This window comes from Amaranthus tricolor, chromosome 17 (genome assembly GCF_026212465.1).
Source record: "Amaranthus tricolor cultivar Red isolate AtriRed21 chromosome 17, ASM2621246v1, whole genome shotgun sequence".
In the NCBI taxonomy this organism is placed as follows: domain Eukaryota; kingdom Viridiplantae; phylum Streptophyta; class Magnoliopsida; order Caryophyllales; family Amaranthaceae; genus Amaranthus; species Amaranthus tricolor.
In genome coordinates this window covers 4,194,482-4,206,343 of record NC_080063.1, presented here as the reverse complement: position 1 = coordinate 4,206,343, position 11,862 = coordinate 4,194,482, and the positions used below count along the sequence as shown (strand labels likewise).

Here is an 11,862-nt window from a genome sequence, read left to right as displayed (position 1 = left end):
TGTAATTTTGTTTTTTAAGTGTGATAAAGGTGTTATTTAGTGAGGTTAGAGTATATGTAAGAAATTTTAAATTCAGAGGCAAAATTGTAATTTCATTAGGAGGGTGACGATAAAATGAAAAGAGTGACATGTTTAAAAATTCTGTTATTTTTTTGCCAATGTCAATTGTAGAAATTGTTCTTGAACTTTCCTATAGGAAAACTAAAAACAGCAGGGGAAAATGTGTAGATATGGCAGTGACAGGCTATTTAATAGTGTGGTGGAGAAGCACAATCCAACTTACTCCTCTACTTGCCTTTTGACAAAAGCATCCGTCTTTGTGCTAATCAACATTAAATGGAGAGAATAATGAAAAGTTAGTGTCATTTTGATAGGAATATTTTTTGACAAGCTTAATGATTGTTTTTATTTTTTTTTTTAACAATCTTATTTGTTTCAAAAAATTTATTTTAATACATTATCATTTGAAAATATAATATTTGGTAGTAATGGAAAACTTTGAACAAAAAAACTTTATTATAATCAAATTCTCATCACCATAGGAATAACATGATAAATATTACGAAAATTTACACTACAAATCATTTTCACCATTTATTACCAATTACCAAACTGACTGTTAGCTCAATAAATTTATACTACGAATTATTCTCATGGCCACCATTTAGTTGTAATAGCAGACGAAAACAATCCTATCTTGTGACATGAGTTTACGGGATGGTTGGTAGCAAAGGTGTTCAATAGGGTGAGTCGACCCAATGGGTCAAGGGTCGGGACACATTTTAATGGATCATTAGCGGGTTGAGTCATTAACGGGCTTGATGTAATGGGTCGGGCTGAGTCAACTCGGATAATTGTAGAAATTGGTTGCAAAAAAACATTTATCACTTTTTATTATATATTTATATGATATTATTATATACATAGGTGGATCGACCCAAAGAGACATAAAGTAAAATAATAAAAACTACATAAACTTTTAAAAACGAGTCAAAGTGGGTCACGTTTAAACGGACTTTTATCCGCCCCAGCCCGTTTAAATTTGACATGATCCGCCCCGCCACGCCCGTTGAACACCTCTAGTTGGTAGCGAAGCTGCTAGCTTGATGAGTTCAGTAAGTGCTAGTATTGAAGAAGCATCAAATATGTTCATGAAACAAAGATTGCCTATTACAGCTCCAAAATTGAATCAAATACTAAACATGCTTGCAATCAAGAGTCAAGACTATATCTAAGTTACTCCTCGATTCCAATTATTTGTTACATTCTACTCAAAATTTCCTGCATTGTAAAGGAAAATGCAAAGACTCAACTGGGCCAGCCCAATAAACCACCGATCCTATTCACATATACAAGGAAGAGAGCAGCTAAAAATTAATTAATTAATATTTTGACTATATTATGATGTCATTATGTTGTTAGTGATGTCAGCAGGTTGTTATTTTAGTTCTGTTTAAATACCTGATGCATGCATTGTATTGGGTATCAAAAAAGGTTTGTTACTAAGCTTGCTCATTTGGGAGAGAGCCTCCTCTCGAAGTGGGGTACACTATCCTTGCTATTTCATACTTACAAAAATATAATTAAACAACCTAACAGCCTTTCTTCTTGAATTTACTTCTCAGAAATTATATATATATTGCTTGATTCTCTACAAACCTGGTATCAGAGCATCGTCGATCAGTGAACAAAGACGATGGCGCCATCAACGGCGACACAGAGAATCGAACAACTGGAACAGGTTATGACGGAGATGCGTTCAATCGTGGCTGAGGAGATCGCAAATGCCCTAGCTAATTCACGAGTCGAACAGCAACAACAGCTATTTGAACATCTCCGGCGAGAACTGGCTGTCTTTTCACTACAGTTGGATGGGAAGGTGGCGCACAACCGCGAGGACTAGGAGCGTTTCCAGCGAGAGGTGCGTGACTCGTTGGGAGCCCTTCGCTAGCGTTTCGAAGGTGAGTCAGGGGAATCAGATGCTAGGGCACAACCTCGGGGTTCGCCAAATCAATATCGTAATCATGATGAAGGGGGTATGGGTTTGAACCAAGGCAACAGCGCTAACTAGAGGTTTAAGAGGCTGGACATGCCCGCCTTTAATGGTGAGAACCCAGATGGATGGATCCTCCGTGCTGAACGCTTCTTTAAGTTTTATCGGCTCTCAGAGGAGGATAAGCTGGAGGCGGCGGTGGTGGCGCTGGAGGGTGACGCGCTATTTTGGTATCAATGGGAGCACAAGCGTCATCCTATGACCACTTGGGGCGAAATGAAGGGATTAATCATCCTGAGGAAGTTCCGATCTACCGCCACCGGCACACTCCAAGAGCAATGGCTGAACAATCACCAGTTAGGAGAAGTGAATGAGTATCGCAGAAGATTCATCGAACTCTTGGCTCCTCTAGAAGGTGTTCCTGAAGAAATTGCCATGGGGCAATTTATAAATGGTCTTAAGGAAGAAATACGGGCCGAAATAAGATTGTTAGGCCCAATTACCTTGGACCACGCAATGGACTTGGCGGCAAAAGTGGAAGAGAAATTGAGAATTGGGCCTCCTCGCAAAAATGCAGCCCAAAACCAGACTGCCCCTTTTTCAAAATATAACTCAAAAACCCTAAATACCTTTCCCTCATCTTCATATTCCACGAGTCTTTCCACTACTACCCAGACTCAAATTACACCCCAAATTAAAACCTTCACTTCCACAAATATAAACAAAAAACCTGGAGAAATAAGGAGATTAACGGAACGGGAGGTCCAACAGAAGAGAGAGAGGGGTTTATGCTTTAGGTGCGACGAAAAGTGGTTTATTGGCCATAGATGTCGTCGAAAAGAGCTTAGCATGCTGATCTCACAGGATGATGAATATGGAGAGGAGTCGGAATTAAATGTAGAGGGGAAAACAGAGGAGATGGTGCATACAGAGATGGCGGAAGAACTACAGCCCGAAATATCCTTCAACTCGGTGATGGGTTTTACGAGCCCTCGCACTCTGAAACTGTTGGGCTATATAATGGGCAAGGAAGTAGTAGTGATGATTGATCCAGGGGCTACGCACAACTTCATATCGAGGGAAGTGGTTGAAACGCTGGGCGTTCCACTTTCCCCGACAAAATCTTTCAGCGTGTCATTGGGAACAGGGGAGTCCGTGCGGGGTACAGGGCTGTGCAAAGGAGTGAGTCTGCAACTCCCAGGTATGACTGTTATTGAGGATTTCCTCCCTCTTCCTTTGGGAAATTCTGATGTTATTTTAGGGATTTAATGGCTTGAAAAATTAGGAACCATAATGACTAATTGGAAAACCCAAACCTTAAATTTCAACTGGGGAGTGAAAATATAACACTTAAGGGGGATCCTTCACTGGGAAGAACTAAAATTTCATTGAAAGCCATGATACGAACCTTGCTGAAGGAGGGTGGAGGGTACTTAGTGGAATTTAACCAAATGTCAAGTGATCAACAAAAATTTGATGAGCTGGATATGGGGCAAATCCCTTCAGTGCTACATGCGGTTTTGCAGGAGTTTAAGCACATTTTCAACATGCCTTCGGGTTTACCTCCTAAGAGAACCCATGATCATGCCATAGTACTCAAGGAGGGTACCGATCCTATTAGCCTAAGACCTTATAGATACCCCCAAGGACAGAAAAATGAAATAGAGTCTTTAATTACAGATATGTTGACAGCGGGAATAATTCGACCTTCACAGAGCCCTTTTTCTAGCCCTGTCTTGTTGGTGAAGAAAAAGGATGGGTCGTGGCGTTTTTGTGTAGATTATCGGGCACTCAACAAGGCAACAGTTCCAAACAAGTTTCCTATTCCGGTCATAGATGAATTACTGGATGAGTTGAGTGGGGCCACGGTGTTCAGTAAACTTGACCTAAAATCCGGGTATCATCAGATACGAATGAGACGCGAGGATATCCACAAAACCGCCTTCCGTACACACGAGGGTCACTATGAATTCTTGGTTATGCCATTCGGTTTAACCAATGCTCCTGCCACATTCCAAGCGGTTATGAATGAGGTGTTCCCACCGTACTTAAGGAAGTCTGTATTGGTATTTTTCGATGATATATTGGTTTACAGCAAATCATGGGAGGCACACAGACTGCATTTACAACAGGTATTAGAGCTACTCTCTAATCATCAGCTATTCGCAAATTGGAAGAAATGTGATATCGGGATGAAGGAGGTGGCGTATCTGGGGCATGTTATTTCACAAGCTGGGGTGGCGGTAGATCAATCAAAAATCTCAGCAGTTACTTCTTGGCCTGTTCCTACAAACATTAGGGAACTCCGTGGATTTTTGGGTTTAACGGGCTATTATCGCAAATTTGTGAAGGGTTATGCCTCCATAGCAGCTCCTCTAACTGCACAACTCAAGAAAGATCAGTTCGGATGGAGTGAAGAGGCCACCCAAGCCTTTACAACCCTAAAGCAAGCTATGACTCAGGTGCCGGTTTTGGCTATGCCAGATTTTAATCAAATGTTCATCACTGAAGCAGACGCATCTGGGTTTGGGGTAGGTGCGGTACTTATGCAATTAGATCATCCCTTAGCCTTCTTCAGCAAGGTATTGGGGCAGCGAGCTCGGCAAAAATCAGTATATGAAAAGGAGCTGATTGCAATCGTCCTGTCAGTGATGAAATGGCGTCAGTATCTTCTGGGCCGAAAATTTATTATACGCACAAATCAACAAAGTCTCAGGTTTCTTATGGCTCAGAAAGAAGTGGGATCAGAGTATCAAAGATGGATGAGTAAATTATTGGGGTATGAATTTGAAATTCAGTACAAGCCGGGGGCTCATAATAAGGTGGCTGATGCGTTGTCCCGTAAGGAACAACCCGAAATAGATTGCAACGCTCTGATTTCAGCTGGCGGAATCAAATGGGAAGAATTCCAACAGCAACTACACACGGATCCATTAATTCAGCAATTGATTCACGCCATTCAACAAGGGGAAACGGTGCCTAGAGGCTATAGTATTGAACACGGGAATCTTAAATACAAAGGCAGGTTGGTCATTCCAAGTGATTCGAACTTGGTCACCAGATTATTGGCGGAGTATCATGATTCAGCCATAGGTGGTCACTCGGGAGATTTTAAAACTTATCAACGTTTGGCTCGGGAATGGTATTGGCCGGGAATGCGGCGTTGTGTATCTAAATACGTGTCCTCCTGTGTTATCTGCCAACGCAACAAACACTCAACCCTTAGTCCTGCGGGATTACTGCAACCTCTACCCACTCCATCTCAGGTTTGGGAAGACTTGACTATGGATTTCATTAAGAAGCTGCCAAAATCCCAAGGTTACGACACGATATTGGTGGTAGTGGATCACCTAACTAAATATGCTCATTTTATTCCTCTAAAGCATCCGTTTACTGCCCAAGGGGTGGCAGCAGTGTTCATTCACGAGGTCGTCAGATTACATGGCTTTCCTTCCACTATCGTCTCAGATCGCGATAAAATTTTCATGAGTCACTTTTGGTAGGGGTTATTTCGCCTTCAAGGCACTTACTTAAAAAGGAGCACAGCGTACCACCCACAAACGGATGGTCAGAGCGAAGTAGTGAATAAGGGGCTTGAAACTTATCTCAGGTGTTTCATTGGAGAGAAGCCTAAGGGTTGGAGTAAATGGTTGGATTGGGCAGAATATTGGTATAATACTTCCCATCACAACTCGATATCGTGTACGCCTTTCAAAGCCCTATATGGACGAGACCCTCCTACCTTGATCCGTTTTGAGAAGGGTAGTACTGCAAATTCATCTCTCGAAGAGCAATTGCAGGAACGGGATGCCATACTCGATGATTTGAAAGCTCATTTACTTTGGGCTCAGCAAATCATGAAACACCAGGCTGATGTTAAAAGGGGAGATATGGAATTCGCAGTAGGGGATTTGGTGTTTCTGAAATTGCAACCTTACCGCCAAAAATCTGTAGTTACCAGGTTACATGAAAAGCTTGCTGCTCGTTACTTTAGGCCCTTTGAAGTATTGGAGAGAATCGGGAAGGTTGCCTATAAGTTATCCTTGCCTCCAGAAGCCAAGATACACCCAGTCTTTCACATCTCCCAGCTCAAGAAGGCCGTAGGTTCTGCTCAGGTGAACCCTACTATTCCTACCCAATTGACTGAGGATATGATTTTGGTGGCTGAACCAGAGGAGGTTTTGGGGGTTCGTAATGCATCTATTGGAGGAGCTGTAACAGCGAAAGTGCTTGTCAAATGGAAGGGCCTTCCAGAATTTGAGGCCACCTGGGAGGACTATGCTTCACTGGATATTCGCTTTCCTGACTTTTACCTTGAGGACAAGGTGGCTTTTCGGAGTGGAGGTGATGCAAGGACTCAACTGGGCCAGCCCAATAAACCACCGATCCTATTCACATATACAAAGAAGAGAGCAACTAAAAATTAATTAATTAATATTTTGACTATATTATGATGTCATTATGTTGTTAGTGATGTCAGCAGGTTGTTATTTTAGTTCTGTTTAAATACCTGATGCATGCATTGTATTGGGTATCAAAAAAAGTTTGTTACTGAGCTTGCTCATTTGGGAGAGAGCCTCCTCTCGAAGTGGGGTACACTATCCTTGCTATTTCATACTTACAAAAATATAATTAAACAACCGAACAGCCTTTCTTCTTGAATTTACTTCTCAGAAATTATATATATATTGCTTGATTCTCTACAGAAAATATAGCTAAATCATTGGAATTGATTAGGACAGCAAAAAACATATAAGTTGAAAGTACTTGAAACTATTGATCAGACTAGCTTTCATTTGCCCATAAGCATGGCAGAATTTATCTGCTTTCATCATATCAATTATTCTCTGTAGCCTAGCAATCCTTCCTAGCAAATCAATGCTTGAAGACTCACTATCACCTTCCAAACCGGGTTTAATCTCGTTATTGTGGATACTATCCTGATTTCTAACTGGACTTTCAGCATTACTCTCAATTCCATCTTCATTACCCATTCTTTCTTCTTCATTTGGCGAAATGTATGCCGAGTTTGTTGTAGATTTTGTCTCTTGAATAAAAGCATTATCACCTTTAGAAGATACAGCACTATCTTGACCTTGTCCAAATCCCTTGGGGCTCGATTCATGCTCATTAAAGGAACCATCTAAAGCTACATTTTTGAGTTTGGGACTAAAACCAGGAGGTACATCAGCTTCATTATTCTCCATTTTAATTCTGATCCAAAATGGTGCTGTCAAAGATACCTTAGAAGTACCTTCAAATTGTTTAGCATTTGGGTTTCGAATCTCTTTAAACCCATCAACATTTTCATTGCCAAACTCCTTTTTTTTCCCACCATTTCATATAATCAATTGTAACACCAGGCTCAAACTGTCTTGGTGGTCTGTATAACTTGGTGTCTGAAACTGGCCTAATGTAATTCATCCAACCAATCTTTGGTGTGTCTCTTACGTGACGAAAAGCAATTAGGATATCTTGATCAAACCCAAATTGCCTTGCTACTCTATGTGGAAGATATTGCTCAATACAATACAATCCAACCAAATCACACACCCTTATGAATCTACAATAAGACTCCAAATCATGATTAAATGAAGTGTTTGAATAAGGTCTCCATCTAAAATCATGACTAGCAAAGTTAATAGGCAAACCCTCATCATCATTTCTCAAAATTTTGGTTTTGTGCCACTTTTTAATTCTACATAATCCATTACTAATATGATTGATTCTTGGGCTTAATGCAGGAAATCTTTCCCAAATCCAAACTTGTAATAAGTATAAGGGTGCCCAAAGTGCAAGTTTTAGCACATTAACATCATTTTGATCACCTAAATCTCTTAAAGTTGTAATCTTTTCTTTCAACAATCTCAAATCTCTATAGATACTAGCAAGAATAGCTGGTGCAAGACCAAATTTAGTATCTCTAGCTAAATTTACAGCAATTTGAAAAACACTCTTGTTCATGGTAGAACAATCCTCAGCAGGAAGATACCTAGAAAGCCAAAGACATAAAAACGCTTCGTGCTCGAATTTACTACCCTTTTCCATCCAAATTTCCAGCCATTGTTGTTGACTTGCCTTCTTAGACTTGGTTCTGATCATGGCTGACCTTGAATTGAGCAATTTTTCCTCGATTTCGAGCGATTCCTAGGAATTATTTTCACCCAAAACAGTCTCCTGTAACAGAAAATCCCCCCAAAACCATGATATCTTCCAAAGTTATGGTGATTTCACCCCAAGGAAGCACAAATGTGTTGGTTTCTGAGCACCATTTCTCAGCAAGTGCAAAGATTGAAGCTTTACATTTTGGAATTTCAAGAGTTGAACCCATGATAGCTTCGAAAACAGAGCATTTCTTCCATGTGGATTCAAAAGAAGGGCGCAATTTCTCAACCCAAGAGTTCCAATACTTGAGTGGGTGTTTCCACACATGAAAGAAAACCTTTGAAGAGAGAGTTTTAACAATGGGGAAAATGGGTTTTGAAGGATGAGATATGGAAGGATGGGTAAAGAGGATTTGTGTTTGTGTGTTTTTGGAGGAAGGAAACAAGGGTTTAAGAAAATGGGCTATTCTTAAGGAGGGTTTTGTATCAGATATAGATACCATTTGTGCTTCTTTTTCCTCCATTAATGTCTCTTCTTCTGATGAAGCTAACATTTTTTCTTGAAGGGAAAGATGATGATCAACAATGGAGTACAAGGATGATGATCAAAAATGGAGTACAAGGATGATGATCAGGAACTGGAGTAGAATGAAATTAGTTCTTGGGGGTGTTTCGCAAGAGTTAACGGCAATAGTGAGACTTGCTTGGGAATTGTCGAATTGATAATCGAAATTGAAAATAAATTTTACGTTTATATTTCGATAAATTGAATTGATGATCGAAATTGAATTGTTAAAAAAAATTGAAATTGAATTGATAAAAAAAAAATTGAATGAACAAGATAGTTACAAATACACCCTTTTTATTTCAATAAATTCTCAGTCTAATAAAATAACTGATCCAATGTATATATATTGTTTTGAGGTGTCATATCATTGTAGGGGTGAAAAAGATTTTAAATTTACAAGATAGTTACAAATAATGCACTCTTTTTTGATTCATTAATTCTCAAATAAAATGTTTTACCATTTCTATTAGACTGACTCAACATATATTATTGTTTTATGATGATTACATATAACTTTAAAATTGATAACTTTTTTATAGTCAAAAATAATTACTTATAACTTTAAAATGCCACTTAACCAATTATAAAAGAATAATAATAAGCAAGATCAATTGTATAAGTTTTTATTGTGATCATCTGATTATTGCATAATTTTTTATTATTTTTTTGTCAAAAGTTTATAGAATATGAAATTTGGCATTGAAATTAAAATTAAATCCCTACATATGATGAGTGAAAAGTGAAAACCTTAGATCATTTTGTTTTTGATTTGTTAGATTGTCGATGAGACTTGAGCTACTTTGTTAACTTGTATTTGATAGCCTAATTTCCTTTTATCAGGTTGTATTAATGATTTATTTTTTCTTTTATTAAGTTGAATAGATCAGGCTATTTGTTTTAAGTAGCTCTTGGGCATGTCGTAGGTATTCAATGAGCATTATATACTTGTGAGTTTACATATTGTTATGCAAATTTAATTCACGAAAAAAAAAGATATCATATCTCAATTCATTGGAGAACTCTATTTGGGGCAAACTCAAAGGAATTTTTGAAATTCTTGAGTGAAAAAAAAAATTATTTAAATAAACGAACCTTTAAACTTTTTTCAAAAGTAAGCGTCCAAACTCCAAAGTTGTGCTTTGGAGCTGTTCGCAGTTACTAACTGCGAACAGCATATAAGACAAACTAGCTGTTCGCAGTTGGTAACTGCGAACAGTTCAAAAAACACAAAATAGCTGTTCGCAATTAGACTGCGAACAACAAAAAGACAAAATAGCTGTTCGCAGTTACTAACTGCGAACAGAAAAAAAAAAAAAAAAAAAAAAAAAAAAAAAAAATTCGCAGTTAGTAACTGCGAACAGCTGTTTTGTCTTTTTTGAACTGTTCGCAGTTACTAACTGCGAACAGTTAGTTTGTCTTATATGCTGTTCGCAGTTAGTAACTGCGAACAGCTCCAAAGCACAGGTTTAGGGTTTGGACGCATACTTTTGGAAAAAGTTTAATGGTTCGTTTATTTAATTAATTTTTTTTTTCACTCAAGAATTTCAAAAATTCAACTCAAAGCACGTAAAACCTGACTTTGAACGGGAGTCCATGATGGATAAAGAGTCCAAATTTTAATCAAAGTGTATAAAATTCAATCATAATCCTTTTTTTTCTGAGATTAAAAATTCAACTTATTAACCACGGCTAATATAAATAATTTTACCTCTCTTGATTAAATCATTAAGCAATCTTCCTTTTCTCATTTGTGCATGTCATTTCTCTCTACTCAATGTTTAAACCTAAATACTAAATATTTTTTCACTTTCTTTTTACGACACAGTCAGTCAAATATATACTACTACTCCCTCCGTTCTCTAATGAAATTCTCACAAAATGTTCACAAAAATTAAAAGAAATAAAATATTATAGACAGTGAATATATTATTTAATTGAATAATAAAATTTGATGGAAGAAAAATAGGGACCATGAATATTAAAAAAATATTAAAAGTAAGTGAAAAATATAAAAACCACAACTAATAAAAAAAATATTTTCATAAGTGAGTGAAAAACATATAGAGACCATAAAAAATATAAAAATGTTCAAATAAAGTGAATAAAAGACTTATAAGAGACCATAAGCATTATGAAGATATTAAAATGAAGATGAATAAAGTTATTTTTGTCCAAAATTACAATATAAATACCTTAAAATGACAAATAAAATCTTCTTTAATGAACAAGAGTATAATTTACTCTCCTTCATGTTTGAATTTATACATATTTCTTTCTCTTCCATATTTCCAAGAAGAAACAAGAATGAATAATGACGTTCAACAAATTTTAGGTGAGCTAAAATTGATTGGTTATGAAGATGTCCAAGCAATGGAAGTACAAGCTAGAATCATTTGATGCTTTGTGTTTTTACTTTTCTTGAACTTTGAAAACTGATCAATTGCAATTTTGTGATTAATGATTTTAAGTTCTTGTCGTTCTATTGTTACAATTCAATTGGAAGAAGTAGAGATATTCTATAAGGTAAACACCAATTATAGCAGAAGGCGTGTGATAGCAATTTTTTAAATTGTTTTTCACTAAATAACACTTAACTCTTAAAAAATTAACTACAGTAACATTATATAGGTAAAAACGTTTAATTTCAGTAGTTTTGCTAAAAGTCATAAATGTCCCTAATAAATCCCAAATTTTTTCCACAAAATAGCACTCAACTCTAAATTAACTACACTAATATTTCCATTAAGTTTAATTTTTATTAAATTGGGCTTTACATTTGAGATTTCTTAGGGACATCTATGACTTTTACCAAAACTTAACAAAAATTAAACATTTTTACCTTCATAATGTTACTGTAATTAATTTTTCAAAAGTTGAATACTATTTTGTGGAAAAAAAATTTAAGAATTGCTACCATTCGCCTTTTACAATAGTTCGTATTTGCCATATAGAATATCCCTAAATAGAATTACACTATTTTGCCAAATAGTTGGTGTTATTTCCAATTGGATTAGAAGTCACCTTAATTTCATAATAGGCACCATAAGACACTGCCTCATGCTCGATGCTTGGAAGCCTAAGGGTCAATTCGTGAGTCGTGACTTAAACCTCAGCAGGCCAACAAAACAACAATGTATCAACACATGGAACAACTTATGATCCATCAAAGGCATGAACCATCATCATAAAACACAGAG

General features: G+C 37.1%; 1 protein-coding gene across 1 annotated transcript; it reads right to left on the bottom strand.

Moving 5' to 3' along the window:
• Positions 1 to 7,300: 7,300 nt before the first annotated feature.
• On the bottom strand, positions 7,301 to 8,651 carry LOC130804446 (uncharacterized). The gene is made up of 2 exons (XM_057668878.1): positions 8,158 to 8,651; positions 7,301 to 7,985 (listed from the first exon to the last, which is right to left on the bottom strand). The coding sequence occupies exons 1-2, from the start codon at positions 8,649 to 8,651 to the stop codon at positions 7,301 to 7,303; spliced, it is 1,179 nt and encodes a 392-aa protein (XP_057524861.1).
• Between the last annotated feature and the right edge of the window lie 3,211 nt (positions 8,652 to 11,862).

Coding starts and splice junctions, on each gene's coding strand:
- LOC130804446 (XM_057668878.1), bottom strand. CDS start 8,651: ATGTTAGCTTCATCAGAAGAAGAGACATTAATGGAGGAAAAAGAAGCA. Junction 7,986..8,157: donor GTTACAGGAGACTGTTTTGG/GTGAAAATAATT, acceptor TTGGCTTTCTAG/GTATCTTCCTGCTGAGGATT.